The 25,448-nt window shown below is 40.6% G+C and overlaps 2 protein-coding genes across 2 annotated transcripts in view; both read right to left on the minus strand.

Annotated features, from left to right (window-relative positions):
* COLCA2 (colorectal cancer associated 2) overlaps positions 1 to 1,499 on the minus strand; it is a 12,444-nt gene extending 10,945 nt beyond the window's left edge. The window contains exon 1 of the mRNA XM_027847368.1: positions 1,424 to 1,499. Coding sequence (XP_027703169.1) covers positions 1,424 to 1,430 — 7 coding nt within the window. The 5' untranslated portion in view covers positions 1,431 to 1,499. The remainder of the gene's footprint in view (positions 1 to 1,423) is intronic.
* Positions 1,500 to 13,449: 11,950 nt separating this feature from the next.
* Positions 13,450 to 25,448, minus strand: part of CUNH11orf53 (chromosome unknown C11orf53 homolog) — a 73,440-nt gene continuing 61,441 nt past the window's right edge. The window contains exons 7-9 of the mRNA XM_027847344.1: positions 20,034 to 20,076; positions 15,413 to 15,714; positions 13,450 to 13,851 (exon numbers count right to left, since the gene is read on the minus strand). Coding sequence (XP_027703145.1) covers positions 13,450 to 13,851; positions 15,413 to 15,714; positions 20,034 to 20,076 — 747 coding nt within the window. The remainder of the gene's footprint in view (positions 13,852 to 15,412; positions 15,715 to 20,033; positions 20,077 to 25,448) is intronic.

Consider the following 25,448-nt stretch of genomic DNA (forward strand, 5'->3'; position numbering starts at 1 on the left):
CACACACACACACACACACACACACACACACACACACACACACACACCCCCACAACCCTCAAAGGTGGCCTAGGGAACCCGCTCCCCCTCCCTCCTCTGATGACTCTTCCTTCCCTTTTTTCTTAAATCTTTTTTTTTTCTTTCGCTCTCCTTTATGCCGCCCCTATGCCTTCCCGGCTCTTCGACTCTTCCTCCTCCCTCCTTCTTGTCCTTTCTCCCCCTTCTCTTCTTGCCCTCTCTTCCTCCCCCTCCCTTCCTTTTGCAGGCTTGTCTCTGCCGCCGCCACCTCCACGGCGCCCGGGAGCCTAGAGGTGAGCTCCGCGGACCTGAGTCTCTGCTGTGGCCCAAGAGGACCGCGGGCCTCGGGCAGGTGTCAGTCTCCTAGATTGGGCGCAGGGAAAGGCGGGCACAGAGTTTGGGAGCTGTGCGCCAAGGAAGGCAGGAACTGGGACCGATCCCGTGCCCTCTGCGGAGCGGAAAGAGCCGGGGCCCCGCGGGAGCCAGAGCAGCCGCCGTGAGTAGTCGGACTCTGTGGCTGGACGGGAAGAGGCGAGGTGGACGAAGGGGTGGCCTAGCTGTGGGGCCATGGGTTCCTGCTTCCCTTTGGGAACTCCTGGGCACTAGGAAGGACCGGGCTCCAGGGGCCGCTGGGCTCCTGAGCGGGCCGCGCTTTGGCCACCTGGGTAGGGCGCACGGATCGGCAGCGCCTCGCCTGGTCACTGCGGGGACCACAGTTGGACAATGCGGACCCCCAGGTTAGGCCCGCGACGGGCACTGGGGCGCTTCCCCAAGAAGGGGGAAAAGGGGACTGCCAGCTGGAGGAATGGATGAGGGTTCCGGGGTTGCTGATTGCTACGCACTCTCTGGCCCTCCGCCTGTCTCCCTTCCCTTCACTTCCCTGCGCTGCGCTGCCCTCCTCCGCTCGGGCCGGCTCCCCGGGGATCAGCCAGCACTTAGTGGCGAGGCGATGGGGGCCTGTCCGAGGGGAGTGCTGGCGCACTGCTCTGCTCTGCTCAGCTCAGCTCAGCTCAGCTCTGCTCGGGCTGTGCTGCTCTGCGCTGCGAATCTCTAGCTCCCCCCGGCCGCAGGTTCTGGGCAAGCAGGACCGGAGCTGGAAAGTCCCCGGAGAACAAGCCGGGAGAATCTCGGGGGAGGGAGTGTGGTGGGGGCGCAGAGGTCCGGAACCAGAGTGGTGTTTCCGTAGCCCCCCGCCACCTTGAGCCGGCCCCTGAGAGTAGGCGCCCCGGGAGAGTGGCCCCGGCACGAGGCATGCATGACCTTCTTATTCCCCGACTCTCCCTGACATGCACTGACTACTTTCTCCCTTTCTGTCCTGCCCAGGAAAAACCAGCGAAATGTGGCGGGGGTCCCAGCACCCCAGTCCCCCTCAATCTCGTCCCCCGGAGCAGCGGCCCCAGGTTACCCGACATCCTGTGAAAGCAGCTGTGACTGTGGCTGGATGCTGCAGCTGCAGGAAACTCAGCTTCGAGGCAGGCTCCTGTGCTGGGAGAGAAGGAGAAGATGCAACATTTTTAAAGTTTCACAAACCCTCTGGCTGCACTGGCCCCCCTGGAGCTGGAGACAAACCGAATTAATGTTTTATACCTTCGGGTATAGGTTTGAGTTTTCCCCCCCTCATGCCAAGTATTTAAAACCTCTAGAAACCCATGATTTGACAATCAATGATTGCGCGATACTTTCAATTTGAATATTCAAAGGCTTAACAAAATGGACTATCTTCTGCAGAAATCCTGCACACAGAAACCCCATGGAGGGTCCGGAGAAACAGAGGGTGACATTCTTGAGGGTCCTGGACCCTGCTTTTACTTCATTTTGAGTGTTTTGCCCACCTTCCCACAAATAGAGCAGATGTCCCCAAAGATACTCTATATTTCTGCCTGGGAGGCAGGATCTGGGCCTCAAGTGTTCTAGTCTGTCCCCTAGGACCATACTGGACCAGGCTGACTGGTCAGGGGCCTTCCTACATCCCCTATCCCAGTTAAAGGACAAATCCCAAGATTGGGGGGAGCAAACATAGCTGCTAGTGAGTGGAGTAGGTCAGGGAACCACTGTGTGTCACTCTCAGAGGCCTCAGGTCCAAGCCCAGGCCACATCTCTGGGCTTCGTCTCCTTCCTGCTCCTCCTGGCCCACGTGTGGGCTTCCCTCCCCTTTCCACCCCCACTCTCAACCTGGGCCTCAAATGCCACAGTTTCAGCATAGATTGCCTGCCCATTAAGACCCTTTGCTCCTCCCTATGGAGCTGGGGATGCAGTCTGGCCTCACCCTCTTGTGATTTTCTGAGATTGGTGTGTTTTGATTATAAAATATTCTCTCTCTTTCCATAGGCCTCTGTTGAGCTCTGCCCTCCCAACTTCAGATGTCCTGTATACCAAGAAACATTTGACAAGCTTGACTCCTGTTTATTTCATCTGGGGAAAAAAGTGACAAAGATTTGTATTTCTGTTCTCATTTTTTCAGTGAGAGATATGCCAGGCAAGAGACAGCTTTCTCAGAGCCATATATGATCCCAGCTGCCAGCTGCTAGTCTTCCCCACAGGGAGATTAGATTAGCTTGATCCAGCCAGGCAGGAAGACTTGAGAGGCAGTAATAGTCCCAGACCACAGGGTTTAAACAGAGAAGTGATGGAGTTAGCCTTGGGCTAAACTCTCTACCAGTCTCAGGGAGGGAAGGAGGGGGAGGGTGTAGGATGAAGCCTGAGAGGGGTTAGGGTCAGGTTATCTTTGTAAAGAAGCCTAACAGTTTCCCAAAGAGAATTCAGGAGTTGCAGGCTACTATTAACCTCTCCACTCTCCTAAAAGTGTACACCCTTGTTGCTGAATGCCTGCTAAACAAGTCAAATACAGAGAAAAAGTTGTAGAGATGGGGATGGAGAATTTCTGGGTATGCCACCAATGTAGCACTTATATTCTTGGGCCTTAACCTGAAATTTGCCCACTCTTGGACTTATGTCCTGGGAATAGCAGAGATAAGGTAGGAGGGGGAAGGAGTGTCCCACATGGTTGTTTAGCAGTGGGGACTCTGTATAGTGAGAAGCACCTTCCATTCTCCTAGCCCATCTGAACCCTAGGGTCCCCATCCATAGCTCTAAGGAATCTAACTTCCTAAAGATGCCAGAGCATCCTACGTGTTTTTTTTATCTCAGGCTTCCCCTATGGTGAACACTGAGGACCAGATTCAGGTTTTCCCCATCTATCCAAATCGTGACGTGACCATCCAAATCTGGGCTGTTGTCTGATTGACCAGTGGAAACACCAGCCTCATCTCAATGATAAGAGCTCCATATTTGACCTCTTCCTCTCTCTTTTTGCCTCTCTTGTTATTTCTCTGTTTTTCCTATTGGTTTCTTCACTTGTAAAATGAGGAAGTTGGATGAGAGCATCCTTAAGGTTCCTTCTCAGATCATAGATAGAGAGGTGGAAGGGACCTTACAGGTTCTTAAATCCAACCCTTTCATTGTGTAGTTGAGAAATCTTGGACCCAGAGAGGTTCAAAAAGTGATTTACCCCAGGTTACACATATAGCAAATGGCTGGGCCAGAATCTGAACCCAGGTTTTCTGACTGCAAGATCAGCATGTTTTGTACTGTACCACATTACCTCTTAAGACACTGCAGATACAATATTCTTCGGTGCCAACCCCATTTCTTTTTCTTTTCTTTTTCTTTTTTTTTTTGTTTTTTGGTGAGGCAATCAGGGTTAAGTGACTTGCCCAGGGTCACACAGCTAGTAAGTGTCAAGTGTCTGTGGCCGGATTTGAACTCAGTTTCTCCTGACTCCAAGGCCAGAGCTCTATCTACTGCACCACCTAGCTGCCCCCCAACCCCATTTCTTGCCTCTCTCTTCCTCCCTCTTTTCTCATTTTAAGTTTTTTTCCCTTACATTTCTTCCTGCTCCTCACTTTTTCTTGTTCTCTTTTTCTGCCTTTACCTCTGTCTCTGCTAGCATCCAATCTTCCTCTGTCCCTGGACATGGAATGCTGCCTTGGGACTCACTGCTTTCCGACTCACGTAAGAGGATCTGTGAACTTATTACTCCATTATAATTTGGGCTCTGAGCCTCAAGAAGGAAATTGCTGTGTCTATGTTATTTCCTTTAAAATAAAACACCTGGCTGACATTCCGTGGGAGTTGTACCATCTATTGAAGAGAATTCACTAGGCCCCCCTGCTTGGAACCTGTTGAGGGAGCTATTGGTCTGTGTGCCCTGCCTGAGTCTGTGACAACTGTAATAAAAACGGCCAAGTGGCTTCCTGTCCCTGTGACCTTTGTGGCATGGAGTCCTGCTGACCAGTTAGCTTACCTGCCATTGATTCAGAAAACAGGATATCCAGGCCTGAGACCAAGATTGGATGGGACTTTTTTTCTTTTGCCCCTTGGGATGGCTGGGAATTTAGTTGGCTACAATTATTTTTGCGGTTGGTTACACAGTCACTCCCAATGTTACTAGAGTGATAAAGCCTTTAGGTGTGAAGAGGTGTTGGTGCAGAGGAAGGGAAAGCCTTTCTTGCTGGAGAAGAAGCTCAAATGTCTGTGATATCCTGGAGGAGCAGTCTAATACTGCCATTGGACAGATACTTAACAAAAATATAGTAGCCATCTCTAGGGAGGAGGGAGGGGGGAGGGAAGGAAAAAAAGAAAAAAAAAGAAATTTACATGATAACTTTATTATATATTTAAAATGAATAGCAAGTTATACATAATAGATTTGTAATTTCATGTGCAATCACATTTTTATTATACTGTTATGAAAATGCTTGTTTTATTCCATAAATTAAAAATAAATAAATTTTAAAAAAGAAAAAAGAAAGATGAAATATCCAGAGTGCTGGTTCTAGAATCAGAGTACTTGGGTTCAAATCCTGCCTTTATTATTCATTACTGGTGTGACTTTAGACAAGTCAATTGACCTCCATCAGGCCTCAATTTCCTTTTCTATAAAATGAGAGGGTTGAACTAGCTGGACTCTAAAATATCTTCCAGCTCTGGATTGATAGGTGATCCCATAATCTTGTGTTCTAGTCATATCACTGTGGAAGCTAAATTTTTTTCATTTCTTATCTGTGGGTCATAAAATCTGTGAAGGTGTGTAGAGATAAAAAAGCAAACAAACAACATATGCTGAAATGGAGAGGGAGCATGCTATCAATCAATGTGGCTGGCAAGAGAATTGCCAGGAGTGTGCTCAGGCTGCAGATTCTGCTCTGATTAGTAGGGCTATTATTCCGAATGACTCAGAGGAAGGTTCGATTACTCATCTGTGAGCCTACTGCCACCTCTAGTGTCCACAAAGAGACCTTGTTAAAAAAGACCTCTCAGCCCTACAGGTTGTCAAGGACTAAAAAAATCTTCCTGAAGAGAGTTACATTTTAATTCTTCAGCTTTCTTTGAAAACACATAAAATAATAGAACCTTAGAATCTGAAGATCATTCAGTGCAAATGCTTTCAGTGCAAGAGTCCCTTCTATGACATCTGTGATGAGTAGTTATTTGGACTCTGCTTAAATAATAAGCATAACATTAAAATTGGGAAAGACAGTGGTGCAGTAGAAAGAGCCCAGACTTTGGTCTTGGGTTTGAATCCTGTCTCTGCTAATTACTACCTGTGTGACCTGGGGCAAGTCAAGGATTCTCTCTGGTCCTCAGTTTCCTCAACTGTAAGATGAGAAGATGGAACCACATTTGAGAGTCCCCTACAGCTTTAGGTCTTTGACCGATAGGAGTTTGAAGTTGGCAAGACACTTTACATATATTATTCCACATTTGAGCCTCACAACAATCCCCGGGGACTGGTATTATGGGTCTTCTTTTTCACAGTTAAGAAAACTGAAGCCTGGACAGCCAAAGGGCCTTGCTTATTGTCCCACGTTAATACCTGTCAGAGGTGAGATTTGAACCCAGGTTTTCATACCTCCAATTCCAGCAGTGTAACTTTCTCAGGAATGGACCGGCTCAAATTGTGGTTTTTCCTTAGGTTGAAATCTGCTTCTGGGGAACTGCCACATGTTTGACTGAGTTCTGAAGCAATAAAGAATAAACTCCCTTTTCAATGTGATGGGCCTTCAACTATTCCATGATGCTATCATGCCTTGAATAGGGCTTATTAGGAGACCAGCTGCCCCTGGCTCCTCAACTATCCTATGAATGACATAACTTCAAAACTTCAAATCATGTTAATCGCCCCCTTGTGGTTACACTATCAACTGAGACATTGAACAGCAAAAGCTTCTGTGTATTCTAAAAATTTCAAATTTAGTCTACCAAAACGCATAATACTTAATTTTGTGTTGATGTCCAATTATTATGTGCTAATGGCTCTTTGTAGCTTTTGTAGCAGAAAGGCATTTGCCATGGGAAACATATGGATATTCAGACTTCAAATATAATAGTTTTTAAAAGTAGATCTTGATTTGACCCTTTTGGGCTTGTATTAATTAAATTTATTGTATTGTATTAATGAAAAAATTTAAAACATAAATGTATAAATAAATATAAATAGATTTATATATTAAATATAAATATATAAATATAAATTATACATATTTAAAAATATTAGCTTGACAAACCACTAGACTAAAAAAAAGTAATGAAATTCTAGACATATTATAAACAATTATCACTGAATCCTCAGACTAAAGATTCTTAACCTTTTTTGTGTCATGGTCACCTTTGAGAGTTTGGTGAAACTTATGGAACCCTTATCAGAATAAAATTTTCAAATGCATTAAATAGAACACATAGGATTACAGGGAATTGTAGTTGTACTGATTATATTGAAATAAAAAAATTCAATATACTTATATTTTTAAAACTCACAGACACCAGGTTATGAATGGCTGGTCTAGAATGTGACATTTGATTCATTCATATGACACCCAACAATCACCTCATTCATTATTCATAGTTAGATGATGTTGTAGATAAAAGTCCTGGCTTTGGATTCAGAAAGATAAGGATTCTAGTATATTCTCTGACTTTTGCTGCTTATGAAACCATAGGAATTCACTCTCAGTGAACTCGTCTCAGTGTTTCCAGGCAAATTTCTAACACTATTAAGTTACAGGTATTAGGTGGTATAGTGGATACAGACAGCCAGGTAGATGGCTCAATAGATAGAAAACTGGACTTGGAGCTAGGAAGACTGTTCAAATCCTGTCTCAAACACTAACTTTATAACTCTGGAGAAGTCACTTAAATTGCCTCAGTTTCCTCATCTGTAAAATGGGGATAATAGCACCTACCTCCCAGCCTTGTTGTAAGGATAAAGTGGGATGATATTTGTAAAGGAATTTACAAATTTAAAAGCATTATTTAAATGCTAGCAAGTATAATTATTATTTGATGAGTTTCTGAGCTGCGTGAATCCTGAACTGAGTTTCCATTCAGGGAATTGCCCCAAACTGATAAAATTTCAGAATCAGACCTCTCTTCCCAGCCCCTCAAAAGTAATTAGGAGGAGGAAACTGAGAGCCAGAGATTAATCATTTTTATGAAATGTATACTCATAAACCCAGGAACCAAAAGAATTTTCATTTTTTTCTGTGAGACTTTCTTGGGCAAATGTCTGATAAGATATTATTTTGACCTGCCTGGAAGGACTCAATTTCTCTTAACTAAATCAGTTTATGTCTAATTAAGGTGGATTGTGCTGCTTAAGGCATTCATTTTGGAGAGTTACATTTTATTTAATTTTCTGAGTATTAAAATGTCATTTCCTAATGATATTTAGCTCAGCACAGTGCCTGGTATATAGTAGACATTTAATAAATGCTTATTGACTGATTGATTAAGGTTTGCCCCATTCCTTAATCTTCTTTTCTATTTGTTGGGACTTGGGGTCAGAGTTAGGAGGAGCTGTGTTCAGGTCTTGTCTCTGAAACATTCTTGCTAGGTGACCCTGAACAAGTTCTTCTCCCCTCAATGCTCCAGGCAACCAACACCCTAGTACTGTAAACAGCAGGGCACATGACAAGTAGCATTGTTGGGGCTTTACCAACAAAATCACAGATCTAGGTCTTTACCCTCCAAATCACAGCCTTATATATTTTTGTTATTGTTCAGTCATTTGAGTCATGTCCGATTATTTGTGACCCCATTCAGGGTCATTTCTTGGCAAAGATGCTGGAGGGCTTTGCCATTTCCTTCTCCAGCTCATTTTACAAATGAGGAAACTGAGGCAAACAGGGTTAAATGACTTGCCCAGGGTCACACAGCTAACAAGTATCTGAGGCTGAATTTGAACTCAGGATTCTTGACTCTAGGCTGGGCACTCTGTCCAGTGCACCACCTAGCTGCTGACCTTATGTATAAATATCACCATTATTATGGATAATAAACCTTTATAATTTATCTTTAAATAATATGCCTTTAACAATATATATCTTTAAAATTTATCAAATATGAAATAGTTATAAAGAAATTTACAGGAGCTTTTATGTTAGACCATTTATAGCTTCCTAGCCTTAAGTGTACACCATGTACAACCTCTATGACCATTCAGAGGTGATGCTGAAATTGGAAAACTGTTTCTTGTTTTGTTGTTTTTTTTGGGGGGGGGGCTAGGCAATGTTGTTAAGTGATTTGCCCAGGGTCACACAGCTAGTAAGTGTTATCTGTCTGAGGCCTGATTTGAACCCAGGTCCCGCTGAATCCAGGGTCGGTGCTATATCCACTGCGCCACCTAGCTGCCCCTGGAAAACTTTCTTATAAAACTTTTAGTACTAAGTTATAGGATAGTGAATAATTGATCATATGAAGCAACTTTCTGTATTATTACACATTTTTATTGATTTGGCTTCTCTGAACCTTTCAAATAGAAATGGAATAACTATATTTAAATGCATGTATTGTCAACAAATCCCAAATTCTAGCTAACATTAATATTAGCTGTTTTATCCTAACATTAGCCTTAAAGTTTGGCTAATGTTAAATCTCAAGAAAGTAGAAAGCTTTTGAACTGGCCTTAAACAAAGTATTGCTCATTTTTGGCTCTTGTGTTGGCAGTTTAGTAAAAGGGGCACATTTTGTGTTTCTTTCTTTGTGATTCAATAGTAACTGGTCAACTCCGGTTGATATTAATATTGTCATAAACATGGACAACGAGTGAAGTATGAATTTCAAGCAGTTTATGCAAATTGTTACTATAATGAGGGTGATTTTAGTGTATCGCTTGTGAATATTCTCATTACTTTATAGGCACAGTTCATACATCATTTTGGAGTTTAGCTTTTTTAATGGAGAGCTGGGCTTCTTCCAAACAAACAAGATATTTTGAGATCATCTACATGGATTATACAGATTATTAAGTAATATTCATAGCTATACATTATATGAAATGGATCATAAAAAATTTTAGGCATGCATTTTCTCAATGAAATTTCTTAGCCTTCCTCCCTTACTACAATAGCATAGTCATACTGTATTATTCAGATAATAGCAAATCAAAATAACCTTTTAAATGTTATTTATTGAACATAGGAGGCAAAGGTGTGGTTTTCTTCTTTCATTCTTTTGGGATCGTGCAGCATTGTGGAGAAATACAAACATGTACAACTATGTATTGTAAAGTGACTCCTGTGATATATGGGAGGATTATCCACATTGTATCTTTTGCATGGGCAAATCTTGCTTTCAACTTGGCATCATGATTTAATTTGCTTATTTTAGTACTTTAACATCATTATCTCTGTTTACTCTTAATCCCACTGGGTTAGCCTGAATCTTATCAGGAGCTGGAATGGAAGAGAAGGGCAAGGCCCTTTATTCAGAAACAATTAATTAGAACCCCTTCTCTCCCAGAAGGTATGAAGCAAAGGAGAGAGAGAAATACATACATTACATATATATATATAGAGAGAGAGAGAGAGAGAGAGAGAGAGAGAGACAGAGAGAGAGAGAGAGAGAGAGAGAGACAGAGACAGAGAGAGAGAGACAGAGACAGAGAGACAGAGAGGGAAACAGAGAGAGAGACACAGAGAGACAGAGACAGAGAGACAGAGAGAGAGGGAGACAGAGAGAAAGAGACAGAGAGACAGAGACAGACAGACAGAGACAGAGAGATACACACACACACATACACACAGGTGTGGGGCAAGGAAAGCAGTAAAGTGAGAAAGAATGAGGGAAGGAAGAGCTCCATTTTTCTCAGGCTAAAACTTTGCATCAGGGGAATAGATTCATTTCTAGCATCAACTAGGACAATGATCTCCAAACTTTTTGATTGCACAAGTAAAATGTTTTTGAGCATGCATCCCAATATGTCCATATTGACTTATTTATGATATATGTAAATATATGCATTATGGTGCTAATAATTATATCCACTTTAAAATACACAAAAATAGAAAAATTTTAAAGGGTGATAGAAAGATGAAATATTTGCTCCAGTAGTCAATAGAAAGCCACTAGAGTTTATTGAGTAGAGGAGTGACATGGTCAGATCGGTGTTTTAGAAAAGCTATTTTGGCAACTGTGGAGGATAGATTGTTGAAGGGAGAGACTTGACCAATGAAAGGGTATTGCAATAGTTCAGGTAAGAGGACAAGAGTGCCTAAACCAGAGTGGTGGCTGTATGAGTAAAGAAAAGGGAGTAGATGTGAAAAATGAGAGGAGAAAATGGATGAGATTTGGCTATGGATTGGCTATATGGGGGTGAGGGAGGCTGAGAAGTCTAAAATGACACCGAGATTGTGAAAACTTGGGTGTAAGGAAGTGTAGCAGTGTCCTCGGTAGTAACAGGGATGTTTGGAAAATGGCCTAGTTGGGAGGAAAGATAATAAATGATCTCTTGGATCCAGGTCAAAATCCATCCATGCTTGTCAGTCTTGTGTCACTGTGTCCCACTCAACATTCACTACTATCAAACACAGGGCCCATCCTTTCAATGGCACCTACTCCAGGCACTAAGTGATCAAAGGAGGGTTGGAGAGACAGGAGCTAGAGGTGGAATTTTTCCAAAGTTAGTCGTGCAGTTTCTGTAACTGGGTCTAGAGGGGGAGATTGCGAACCAAGCAGAATAGCAGAGGTTAGTGGTATTGGAAACAATCTTCACAATGGCTTATGAAAGAATTGGTGGGAGTTGATCTTTTTTGCTGCTCTGCAATTTTTTTTTAATCACATATAGATCCTGGCCAAGCTATGATCCTCCTTAGGGGAGGGGAGAGAAGGGAAAGGGAAATAAGCATTTTTATAACACCAACTATGTGCCAGGCACTGTGTTAAGCACTTTACAAATATTATCTCATTTGGGTTCCCAGGTCCCACTTTGGAAACCATTGTAACAGAAGAAGTAGAATCTGAATAAGAAGCATGACAGAGAAGGTGGACAGCTTGCCTCCTTCCCCCTTCTTTTAAATCACTTTCTGGGTCAGATTTTCAAAGCATGGTTTCATTTGGGGAAATCCAGAAGAGGGGAGAATTTTCATAAATTCCAGGACCATTTCACATAGCCATGATTCAAATATATGCAATTCAGAAACATTCCAAAGCTAAATATGTATGTATGTATGTATATATATGAATTTAATCAGCCAATAAGCATTTATTATGGAACTGTCAGGTACTGCAAATACAAAGCGAAAAAAAACCCAACAAGAAAACCATACCAAAAAATAAGAACCCTTCTTTCAAGTAGTTTCTGTTGATAGAGGTTAAGATGAAAGCAGATTCTAAGCTGAGGAAGTTGAGGTGAAAAAGGCAGAGAGGTGAGAATGAGATGAAGAAGGGGAAATAGAAAGGGAGAGCAATGAGTTAGGAGAGGGAAGAATTACAAAATTGGGAGTTGGAAGGGACTTCATAGTCTATCTTATCCAATTCATACACCACAGGAATCCTCATTTTAACATACCCACAAGTGGTTACCTAGAACGAGAGGGGCTGAAGCATAAGGAACCCAGGATTCTCTGTGGCAAGCAAAGTATGCAAGGCATTTAATGATCTGGATGGCCTTGAAAGTTTAGTAGGAATTGTGGTCACAGATCATTAAGCCACAAAAACTAATTGACACCAACCAAAGTGAGACCAATTAGTAAACCAAAATGTTAATTTATTAATCTTTAAGGAGAGTTATATTCTTTTGATCATGGTACTACTGGCAAGGTATTCCTTCTAATAATTACATGTGAATCTCTTTGGCCATGACACTTTCCTAATCCCTTTTCTGGTATAAACATTCTGTTGTGTCCCATTGACAGCCTCTGATATCTGGGTTTTCTGCTGATGATCAATATTCTTTTCTGAATACGTGATTCCTGTTTTATTATTTCACTGTTACTTGTAGTCTCTCTCTCTATATCCCATCCCATCTCTATATTTATCCCATCCCAGGGGTACGATGCCTTAGGTTAATTAATGTTTTTAAGGTAATATAATTAATTATGTTAATGAGAAAAACTTGTTTTTGACATTTATCTTCTCTCTTTCTGGTCTGGTTTTTGGTCTAGATGGGTTTCAGAGCTGAGTACTATTTGTGAATATACTGAATCTAGTTGCCAAGCCAGAGGCTCCCCATCTGTTTCTATTTGTAAATAATGTCTTCTCTATTTCTAGGATGAAAAAATTCACCTTAAATCAAGGAGTCCTTTTAAAACCACCCCTTTAAAGCCATGTTATATGAAAGGAGGTTTGTTTGAAATGGATTATCCTATGTTAGACCCTATATCATCATCATCATCATCATCATCATCATCATCATCATCATCATCATCATGATCTTCTTCTTCTTCAGAAGAACACCATCAATTTCAACGATGTCTTAGATGTGAGATCTCCCTTCATGTGCACAGATCAACTGGCCTATAATTTAGTATGTAAATTTGAGAGAGTTGCTTGAAGCCCACAGAGGTTAAGTGACTTGTCTATGATCACCAAATTAGTGTCAGAGGCAGAATTTGAATCTAGGTCTTCCTGAAGTCAACTTCAAAGAATACTATTTTATATTAAATGACATGGACCTCACAAATATGATATATTGCACATGAAAATCAATATGTTGCATGACATGTATTGGCTTTGATGTCCATTAATGAAAGTACTGGTGTCAAGAAATGGTTCTGCACCTCAGTGTTAAATTTCTGAGTATATGTAGTAAAATTTTGTTGCAATGCAGTTACTAATTCTACAGCAAAATTCAATGCGAAGTAGGTCTTTCTTGGAAAATAGAATTATAGAAGTATCAAAAGGCAGTTGACTGCAGTCCTATGGTACAGGTCCCATGGACGGCCTGCCAATGTTCCAGGGTATGACATCTTAAAGACTTGCATCACTGCATTGTGAATATACCAGCATCCCACTGTCAGGTGACTTTTTTATATTCTTAAAAAAAACCCCATAAAACAATTACTACATCCCTTGAAAATTAGTCTTTGAATGAACTGACAGACCTATTTACTGAGTGAAAACATCAACATTTGAAAACAAGTGAGATTTTTTTTCTCAGTAAGCTCTTCGACATTCATAGGACCCCCATACCCCATTCCCATCTTCCTTTGTCCAGGATGGACTCTCATGAAGAGAGGTCGTATCCAGGGACTCATCTAAAGAGAGCTGAATCACCTTGGGAGTTAAATCATTGGTCACTGTCATAAAAGGTGTGAAAGAGTAGGAGGAAGGAGTGGGGTAACCTGAAGTGTAATGCAGGTCCTCCAGGGCATGCAGAGAGTAGGGCTGAGCTCCAGGGAGAGCAGCCCCCCAACCAGAGCTTCTGTGTTGAGAGGGGCTTCCAGACTCCTGTGGTGAAAGGCAATTAGTGCCAGCTGGTAGTGTCTGCAGTGGGTCTGAAGGCACCACATCAGGCTGGTTAAGGCTATCAGGCACTGCCTGCTCCCATGAGTCTCTCTGAGGAAAAAAAAAAGTGAGAAAAGTTGGCAAGAAATGGAATCACATTTTCATGTCTAGGAATTCCTCATCAAATATCCTATGCAAAAATACAGGCTAGAAAGGAGACTTCATTTATTTTTTCCTCTGCTAGATAGAACCCTAGTTTTTAGCTCATTTGTATAGTTTGGCTTATTTCTATAAAAATTTATTTCATTTCTTAATTTAGATTTGTACTTACTATCTATACACTGTTCTCCTCCCTCCCTCCCAGAGAAAAGAAATACAGGAACAGAATGAAACTTTTTATTTTGTTCTCCCTGACATCCTTGGTACATGTTAGACAGCCAAAATCCTTGAGTCCAGTGCCACGCGCTGCACATGACTGAAGGATGGAGCCAGGCTTTCATATAAAGTAGTTACCTACTCTAAGAAGCCTTGTATGATCCAGAAGAGACCTTTCCCCCAAATCTTCTCCCTTCCCTCTGCAACTATAATGCTGCCTAAAATTAATCTATTGAAGATTTCTTGGTTCTTGAAGGTTTTTCAGTCTTCAAGAATGCTTGGTTAAAATGCAAATATTGTTGAGAGGTTAACACCTCTAAGTCTTTATCAGAGTTTACAGACTTAGCAGGGATTATGATAGTTAAGAAGAAAGAACTCCAGGGATGAGAGAAGGACAGGGAATGGGCAGGAAACTTAAGGATACCAAGGGAAGGAGAGATATTCAAATGGAAGACAGATGGCCTACTTCTCAATTTTTACAGATAATACGTTTATATTCTTTGCAGGCCAGAATCCCTATGATATTTCCTTGAATGTTTTGGGGACACCACTTGAATTTTCTTTCATTTCTCACATCTGTTACATCAGGTAGGAGTGCTTCTCCACAATGAATTAGGGGGAATCCTAACTGAACCTGGGATTTCATTGGTTTGGGGAATTCCCAGATGACCTCATCTACCAAGTGCAGGTCAATCCCTTTGCAATTTAGTCAGTCCTAGAGATGTAGTTGCCTAGAGTACTGATTAGTCAAAGCAACAGTTAGGACTTAAGCCCTGGTCTTCCTTCTCTATTTACTACCCCACACTGCCTCACGAAATGAATTAAAATTTGTTAAATCATTGAAATCTATTAAGTATTAATACAGTGACAAGAATAATGAATTAGCATTTTTCTACAGGATGAATCTTTTTTTCTCAGGACTCTGAAAGCCATTTCTAAGAAGGGCTTTCCCTCAGTGAGTATCCTTGTAGTAGCGTTAGGCAGTGCCATACTATAATCCTCTTGTTTCTGGGGCTACACTAAATGTATAAGCAGTGTCCTGGAGCACAGAGTCAGTTTGCTGAGCTCTGGGGGCGGGTGTGTGTGCGTGCGTGTGTGTGTGTGGGTGTAATTCAATTGGCCTGCAAGAAAACAAATCAATCCTGGGTGAAAAGTCTCTTTGTCGGACAGAGACTCTCTGGGCTCAGCTTCGGAGCAGCCTCAGTGAAATCCCCAACTTGCTTGTAAGACAGGTTGGTGATCTGCACGGAATTCGCCCCGCTGTCAACTTAGTCTTCAAGAATCTCAGAATACTCACAAATACGAAGTGGGTGGAGTCACTCGTAAAGTGTGGTTGTAGAAGCGGCGGGGGCAAGGGCGAAGCACCAAAGAGAGAGCTCGTGTTGGGGGTTAGAGCTGCTGGGCGGTAGTCTCCATAAGGCTCGGAAAAGTAGGAATCCAGGATCGGTGGGTAATTTTGCATTGTAGCGGACTCACAGGAAAAGGGTTTAGCCAGGGTTGATTGGTAGCCATCATTCGAAAATTGTTTAGTGTTGTGGAAATCCGAGTCAGATAAAAAAGATCTTCTAACACCATAGTAACCTGACGTTGCAAGTGAGCCTGTTGCCAATTTTAAAACAAAACAAAACGGGGGAGGGGGAGGAGAGGAGAGGGAAAGAATATTAAGCCTAAATGACGAGAGCTGGTCAATCACTTTTGTGCTCTATTGTACCTTATGGATACCTCCCTGATACTAACGCTAAACATCCAGGGGTAAGTATCCTGGGAAAGAGCCAAGTTGTCCTGAGCTGTCACTCTTAAATTCTCCGATCAAAACAACGATCATTTACTCTGCTCTTAAGTATGAATCCATCAGAGACTACTTGGGAAGGTTAGCATGGTATATACGATCAGTCCATCCTGGTGCTTACAACCCTCTACAGTCTGGCTCCAACCTATTTCTCCAGTCTTATCTATTACTATGTTCCCTCATATGTTTTGGGCTCCAGTCAAATTGGAATAAGTGCTATGCCTTCCCTAGTCTGTGACCAGGCTCATGCCATTCAGGACGCCTGGAATGCACCCCCCACCTCCCTACCACTCTCCTCCACCAGTTGAAATCAAGGTTTAGTTCCAATCTAGCTTTCAGGTCTAGTTTAGGTGCGATCTGCTCCAATAAACCTTTCTTCATCTCCTCTGTCAGAAGTAATGTCCCTTGGTTTCTCATAGTATCTTTTTTGATACCTTGGTTTTGATTTTATTATACTATGATTTCTATTATGATTCTCACCTCTCTCATTTGACTAGCTCTTTGAGGGTAGGGATAAGGGCAAGAATCATGTTTTTTTCTTTCTAAATTTTTATGCGTCTGGGCACCTCGGGTAGCACCCTATATCACTAAGAGTGTTTGATATTTGCTATTTCATTGAATTAGTCAACTTTGTATTCCTTATGTCTAAAATGATTACTTAATAAATACTGCTTGAAATAAATGGACTTGAATGAAACAAAACAAAGTAAAAACACCTTTCAAATTATCTTTAAACTTTATGAAACTATCTACCTTCTCTGTACCTTCTATTGCCACAGTCCTTCCATAGAGGTCATTGTTCAAGCCACCTTTGTCCTTGGACAAGAAGGGTTGGATCCCAAATTATATGGTTTTGTATTTAGCCATTCAACAAACAATCAATAAATAATCTATTTTGTGCAAGGCTCTGTGGCTACTTGGGGTGGTGGTGTCCAGAAGCACTTAACACAATGCTTTGCATGGAGAAGACATCTAATAAATGTTCCTTGTTGATGGTGATGGCAATCAGGTAACTGTGAGGCAAAGGCAAGGAGCTGGGGCTGGCATTTTCTGGTCTTTGCTATGTTTATATTATCTGCCTCCCTCTAGTGGCTCATATGTTCTCCTTCACCCAGGTCTGAAACACCAGAATGTCAAACCTTGGACTTTTTAAAAGAGAGGGCTAGGATGAAAGAGGGATAAGAAATTCAGTTCAATTCAACAAGCATTTTATAGGCACCTGCTATGTGCTAGTCATTGTACTAAGCTCTGGGAATACAAAGACAAAAATGAAAACAGTTCCTGACCTCAAGGAGCTTACATTCCATCAGAGGAAAGGTGTATACAGTTAAGTAATACAGAATCTTTACAAAGCCATTTTGGGAAGGTGGGGTGGGAAGCACTAACAATTGTTGGGATCTTGAAAGGCTTAGTGGAGATAGTACTCGAGCGGTGACTTGAATGGAGCTAATGATTGTAAGAGGCAGAGATGAGGAGGGAGAAGTTCTAGGCATGGAGCATGACTGACCTGTGCAAAAAAAAAAAAAAAAGCCCCAGAGAAAAGGGAAGAAGTATCCAGTACAGAGAGTTGTAAGAGGGCCAATTTGATAGGAATACAGAGTACATTAAGGGCACTAATAGGAAATCAATCTGGAGACACAGGTTGGAGACAACTGTGATGTCTCCAAACGCCAAAGAAGAGGAATTTCAAGATGACCATATTCATGCGTGACGGAAAGTTGGTGAGATAATTGGGATGGCAAGAAAAATGTTAAACATTGCTTTTGAACTGTGCTGCTGCTACATTTCAGGGAAAAGTCACATTCTCAAAGGTAGGTAATGTTACATTTTTCTCTTTTTTTTCTTGCAACAGAAGATGATCTATCAGCTGAAAATATGTGCAGTTGCAAAAATAAATGTGTTGCTGACTAAGATATCCTAATCAATCAATTCTGCAATCATGCACCCTCTCAGAAGCAGTGTTCCTACCACACAGCACAACTCTGAGTCCCCTATTCTATTCTTTACCCCAAATAGAGGAGGAGTTGGCAACGTGGGGATGGAAAGGGAGTTCCTAAACCAAGAGCACCAATTAATCTCCCTTTCCTCTAAATTCCTACGGCACTTCATATTATGTCCATTATTATTTCATATATGTTAGCCTTATCTTTAGCATTCATGTATAAGCTCCATGGAGTGAGGGATCATGTCTAATACTTTCATATCCCTTGCAACCATTTCGTATAGCACCATACATATCACAAGTTGTCTCTGGATCAAAGATTTAGAGACTCAAGGAACTAGAGAGATCATCATCTGACCCCTTCACTTCACAAATAAAAACCAACAAACAAAAACCAAACTGAGGCCCAGAGAGGTGCAGCAAATAATTTGTCCAAGCTACACATGTCGTAAGTGGCAGAACTGAGATTCGAACCCAGGGTCTCTGAAGCTGAATGGAATTAGAATTCTCCAGAAAAGAACAAGGACGTCATTGTAATCCACTCTATTCCATCTTGAGCTCTGTATCCAAAAGCTTCTAATCCTGCCATAAGTTTGAAGACTACAGTTACAGCCTTTGTGTAAAGGGTGCTATTTCAGGGAAAAATTTACACAAGTGAAAATTAAATCAATAAATAAAGCTGTGTTTTACACAACAATATTTAGAGCTACAAGGGTGGGTAAGGCCAAGAACGGAATATGTAAATAATGTTCCCATGCCCTCGTATCCAAATTTCCAACTCCTGGATAGAAAGATCCTTTAAAAAAAAAAAGAAGATAATTCTGCCTTTAGGAATATGGCGATTTTTAATTCTTAAAAGGAATGAAGACATGTTAAGATTTTAGGCAAAATGAGAAATTACAGGAACTGGTTAGCAGTAGCAGGTTCAAAAGGACAGTAAATGGAATCTGGGAATGCTGGATGGAGAACTGTCACTAGACATACTTGGGTTCTCAACTGAAATACCTTTTTGGACCTTATCATTGGCACTGAAGGTATTGAAGCTACTATTCATTCATTTAATAAGCATTTATTTAGTACTTACAATGTGTAAGGCATTGTATTGATAAACTTCCCAAATTACTAGTATTCTCTTCTTTTTGGAATTACTTTGTTGTACTTTGGGCACAAATTTTATTAACTTACTTTTTTGTATATCTGCATGTTGTATCTCTTCCCCACCATCCCACCCCCAAACCCAGGGGAATATAAACTTTTCTGGGGCAGACAGATTTTGTTATTGTCTTTCCCCCTACACCCAATATGGTGTCTTTTACATAGTAGGTGCTTTAAAACGTTTGTTGAATTAGATTGAATAGTTAGTTGCTCGTGGCACAGAGACAAAACACAAAACTGTCCTAGCCCCTCAAGAAACTTAATGTTTTTCAGGACAATAGAAGCCAGTCTTATCTCAGAGGGATTCTAGACAGTATGGAGGATTGAGTTTTATTCACTTCTCCTCACTATGTATCAGGAATGGTCTTTGAAATCCTATTATTACAGATAGATTTTATTTTTCCCTCTTTTCTAGTTATTGCTTCTTAGACTAATGGTTTGCTAGCTCCTTTATGAAATTCTTTAGAGAATGTGCTAAATCTGTTCTTTAGATACCTGTGAAGGGAAAATTTGTCATTATTTTCAAAGACCTAATTGCTAACTGGACTACTTAATCAGCTTCCTCTAGACTAGGGGTTCTGATCTTATGGTTCATGGACCCTTAATAAGTCCATGGATAGATTTCTGAGTGGAGGAGGGGGAGGTCTAACGTTTTTTTTTTAATTGATAACTGTATTTCAATAAGATTGGTCTCCTTTGTACATCTGTATATTTTATTTTAAGCATTTAAAAACATTATTCTGAGAAGGGGGTCTATAGGCTCCCTTGGATTGTTAAAGGGGTCTACGACGCAAAAATGTCCTATGTGAAGTCTGTGATTCCCCCTGAACTGGGTGACAGGCTTTCAATAGAGTGTACAAAGATAATAGTGATTATAGTAGGCTATGTGTGAGTGAATATATACTTTATCTGAAGAGAAGATGCATTGGGAAATACTTTTTAGTGTTGCAAAATGTGTATGCCAGATGAAAGTCAAATTGCCTGATTTTAACCAAAAAACAAATAATTGATAGAGTTGTTTGTTGTACTCACCTGGCATCTGGACAAATGGAGACTGAGAGGCATTGGTATCACCCTGGAAAACAAAGACAGTCGGAATGTGTTCTCCTGACTTTCCAAGTGCAAGCCAAAAGATTGTAGACATTGTTTTGCAGGCTTCATTTTCAGAAGCTCTGAGGTACAGATTTCAAGTATTATAGGAGCAGGTGTAGCAAACAGAAAGAACTCAAGCTCTTGCATGCTAACAATGGTTTCAGGAATGCTAAAATGGAAGAATTTATCTTTTGTTATTTATTGTTTACTTTCTTATCTTAAGAACTATGAGTGGAGATTCTGGTTATACGGTACAGGGATGGAACATGAAATGAAAATATGGCCCTTAAAGTTAAGCTCAAGGGAGGTGATGTGTAATAACTGACATCTCTACAGAGATTTATATATAATACCTCATTTGAATCTCACAATAACTTTGTGAAGGAGGTACTATAGATATTATTACAGATGTGGAGACTGAGGCACAAAAACTTGCCCACGTTCATATAGCTAGTATCAGAAGCAGCATCTGAATCCAGGTCTCTCTAATTCCAGGTCCAGCCTTCTACCCATTATTAGAGCATACTGCCTGTGTAGCAGAAACACTCTTAAATCCAGGGTCAAGAGATTTGCATTCTATTCATAGTTGGAATATTATCATAATTGTAGTCATAGAATTTAGAACTGGAAGGAATAATCCAGAGGAACAATCCACCATCCTTGCCACCACTGACCAATAGCCACCATTAATCAATCAGCTTTGAGGCTGTCAAGCCTAAGAGCTCTAGGAACAATAATGTCCTCTGGCCTTTGCTTCTAGGCTCCACTCTCTTCCCCTCTCCCCTCCTTTCAGTCATCATCTATAGAAACAACCCTTGTGGCAGAGGCAAATGCCTCTGTAAGTTCTTCCTCTCCTCCTTCCTCTCTTCTCTATCCCCTTTACCTCCCTCTAAACCTCCTGAAAATCCAGAAAAGAAGCTGTCACTAGTGAAGTCCTTGGCATCATCAAATGGCTCATTAGCAGAAACATATATGGTTGTATTAATGAAAATGACACTAAAGAATGTATCAGCCTTGCTTCTGTACCCTGAAGACCACTAAGCCTTACCCTCTGACTTGTAGATGAGATTTCCTGTTCATGTTGTCTCCCCTATGAGAATGGGAGGTTCCTCAGAGCACACACCATCCTTTCTTTTTTAATCTCCAGTGCTTAGTACAGTATGTATTTTATACTTAATAATTGTTTTTTCATTTATTCATTTCATTCATTCCAAAGAAGCTGAAGCCCAAAAAGATAGCTCTGATGTTGAGTTCCAACATCTAATATTTTGGCTTTGAATTCTCAGTTATGATGTTAATACTTTGGAAACTTCAGCACAAAGCTCTTTTTGAGTATGAAATGATCAAGGCCAGGATGGTTTAGTATCTCATTCACATATTGCATGGAAAGAAGGTAAGGGACAAAATTATAATAATACATTTCCTTGTTTTTCTCACCAGGCTCCCCTTCTACAATCAGCTGGAATTACTCTTACTCTTTCCTTCTCAAACTCAGCCCCAGTCACAAAAGTCCTTTCCTTTTTTGAACTCTCTTTTTGATTAAGAGGCCCCAGTGGCTCCATATTGCCTACAGGATTAAATGCAAACTCCCTTTTGACATTGAAAGTCTTTCACAATCTGGCTCTAACTTATCTTTCAGATTGTTTTCTCAGGACTCTGTCTCTTACATGCTTTGTCTCAGACAAGCTAGTCTTCTTGTCATTCCTCTTATATTCCTCTGTACCTCTTGCCTGGAAAGCTCTCCCTCCTTAACTCTACCTCTTGGAATTCCTGGCTCCTTTTAAGACACTCAAGTGTCAACATCTTGCACGAAGCATTTCCTCAGTCATTAGGGCTCTCCCTACTCTCCTCTCAATTTATTATATATTCTGTCTCTGCTTCTGTCTCTACATATACGTATACAAACTAAATATACATATACAGACACACATAATATGAGTACATATATGTATATGTAAATATAAGTATACACATATGTGTATGTATATTTATGTATTTATATTTATTCATCTACTTAACTATTATTTATTTATCAGTTCATTTATTTATTTAGCTGCATGTGTGTTTTTCCCCAAAGTGGAATGTAAGCTCTTTAGAGTAAGAGATTTTTTGGTTTTTATCTTTGTATTCCTAGCACCTAGTATCATGCCTGGTACAGGGTACACACAATAAATGACCGTTGAGTTTAATTCCATACATTGGCAGAAGGGGGATGAAAGGAAGAATTACTGCAATTACTTTTAGTAAATATATGGGAAGAACAGGAAAATGTTATCAAAGGATCCTTCATTTAGAGCTGGAAGGGACCCAAGAGGTCAAGTCCAACCTCCTCATTTTCCAGATGAGAAAACTGGAGCTGAAAAGTGAAGTATTGGCCACAGTCACAGAATTAGCAAGCGGAACATGGGGACATAGGAATCTTGAATCTTTATGTTATTTATTTTATGACTGGTGGAATAAAAAGGGAATCTAAGTATATATAAGTGCCATGAGTGCAGCAATGAAAAGGTGACTCTAAAATGGTCTGTTATGCTTCCCTGATGACAGCAGAAAGACAATTATGTTGCTGCTCCTGGATTTCCAGACTAATAAATATACACTGTGTGGGTGAGTACCACTTCTCTTCCACCCCTTCTTCAAAAAAGACAGCTATTTGCAACCCACCTGTCTGCCAATAGAGCTGCCCAATAGGATGTTGTTCTAGCTCCTGAGATACCAATTTGTGCTGCTCAGGCTTCCCTTTCTTTTCATCCATCAGCTCCTTCACTTTCCCTTCTTGTAATCCCTCTTGTCTTTCTCCCTCTTAGTGCTTCTTCCTCTTCCAAGCCTATATTCACTGAAGGATAGCAGTTCTAGGCTTTCGAAACCCCAGAATTCTCACTAATTAACATAACCTTTAAGAATAATGAATTTTATTTACTATTAAATGAAAAATCCTAAATCTTGAATGTAGACCCATATGCTTTCCTGTGTCCATATACTCCCTTGCTATTCTTTTCTATTTAAAGTAGCTGAGATAGTTCCTCATTTCATTCCCCTTCTGGCAATGTTTGCAAAGAAAAAGACTAGAGAATGCATTGGCAATTTCAACCACAGAGATTACCTTCCACCTATATTTTATATATCTTATATGTATATAGTTGTTTGCATGTTCTCTCCCCTAATAGACTGCAAGCTCCTTGAGGGCAGGGATCATGTTTTTTCCTTTCATTGTATCTCCAACGCTTAGCACAGTGAGTGGCATGTAATAAGCCCTTAATAAAGGCTTGTTGACTGACTGACAGTAACTTTTCAGGTGACCTGTTCCCACCTCATCAATGAATGGAACCCAGTTTCAGTGCAAACACTACATTGAATATGGAGTTATGTTGTGGGTAACAGCACAAATCCTCTCTTTCCTTAATTTTCTTCAAGTACAATGTTATCACTTTCTGTTCTTCAGTATCACAAAGTCATACAATGGTAGAGTAGGAAGGATAATCTAGTTCAACTTTCTTATTTTAAAGGTGAGGCTCAAATGAGGGTGGGAAGGGACACAGGAGGGGAGAGTATTTGGAACTCAAAGTTTTAGAAATAAATGTTAGAAATTGTTTTTGCATGCAACTGGGAAATAAGATACCCAGACAAAGGGGTATAGAAATCTATCTTACCCTACAGGAAAATAGAAGGGGAAAGGAATAAGGAAATGGGTTGGTAATAGAAGGGAGAACAGATTGGGTGAAGGGAGAATCAGAATATAGGCCATCAAGTGCCCAGAGGGGAGGGATGGGGAGAAAATTTGGAGCTCAGAATCTTGTGGAAGTGAATGTTGAAAACTATAAATAAATAAATTGAAAAAAAAATAAAGGTGAGGTTCAGACAGGTGATGTATCTTGCTTAAGGTCACATAAATGGTGCCCATCACAGGGCCATCAATTCAGGTCTGCTTTTTTTTTCTACAAAGTTATCAAATATTATGCCAATTAGATTGATTGAATGTTAGAATCAGTTTATTTCACTCAAGTCAGAAAGGCCAAGAATTTTTTACTTAAGTGTGAAGGGAACAATGGTCCCAAGGTAATACTGAGAAAGGAGTAGTGAAACAAGGTTATTATTTTTTTTTAGTTTGTATAATAAATATGGTGAGATGGGGCTTAGAATATTAGCTTATATGACTGTCTAGTTTCAACTGTGCTCCCCCAGGCCTTCTGCAGGCCTAGGCTCATTTTGTTCAGTGTTGTTATCCATTTAAATAATATACTCTTTAGAAAAGTCATTAATGTATGTCAATTCAGCCTTACAGTAGGGTATTCACCAAGTCTGCACTTCTTGCGGCCCAACAGAAAGGAAAAAAAAATCTAGGAATCATTAAGTCCTATGTTCTATCCTGTCCCTTCCATTTAATTAACTCTGTGCCTTAAAGCAAATCACTTAATTGCTGGTCTTTGTGCCTCCATTTCATCATTTGTCAAAATGGGAATAATAAGAATACTTCACCTCCCTACTTCATAGGTCTGCTATGAAGATTGAATAAGATCATCACTGAGGACATACTGAAAAAATTGAGAGTGCATACATTTAAAAGATATCATTAAAGTAAAGATGTAGGCAGTAGCTACCGGGTCCAAACAGATCAGATACACATTGGGTCAGTTTCTTCACTCCTGTAGAGAAGAAATCAGTAGTGCTTTCTCTGGTGTAAATGTTATATCCTCTTTGGGTAATTTGTCAGTTATTGATTTTGATAATATATAGGGCAATAATAATGGTTTCAGATCATCTTACATAGAATCGAAGAAGTCTAAAGAATGAATTAGTGTTAGGATTAGATAGGGATTTCAAGCAGAAAGATTTTCCAGATCTGAAAACTTATTTGGTTGGTTTAGGGAGAATGGCTGAGAAATTTTCAAAATGAGGGGTAAGAGTGATGAGAATGTGGTATCATATACACATACAAATTTTTAGTACCCTGGGAAGGGACAGCTCAGATCCACATTACTGTAATTCATGTCTGAGCATTTATATCCATACCTACCCACCCCTATCTCCCCCTCCCCACATAAATAAGCACCTGTGCATGCACATGCACCCCCCTCCCCTAACACGCACACACATAGAGTGCACCCCTTCAAATTCTAACTCTAACCCTCTCTCTAGAAATGATGGCAAAATGAATACTGAATAGCCCATCACTTTTGACCAAGAAAAATGGTATATAATTTTCAGTTTGCATACGGCAAACAACAGGATCCTGCAATGCCAGGTAGCCAAATTTAGAGGTTTATATTTGAATGAAATTTGCCAGCCTGCAACTTCCTGTAGCTAACCCAGCAGCTTCACAGCTGCCCCAAAAGCCCCTCCATGAAAATGAGTTAA

The sequence above is a fragment of the Vombatus ursinus genome, unplaced genomic scaffold (assembly GCF_900497805.2).
Source record: "Vombatus ursinus unplaced genomic scaffold, bare-nosed wombat genome assembly UNPS02015398.1, whole genome shotgun sequence".
In the NCBI taxonomy this organism is placed as follows: domain Eukaryota; kingdom Metazoa; phylum Chordata; class Mammalia; order Diprotodontia; family Vombatidae; genus Vombatus; species Vombatus ursinus.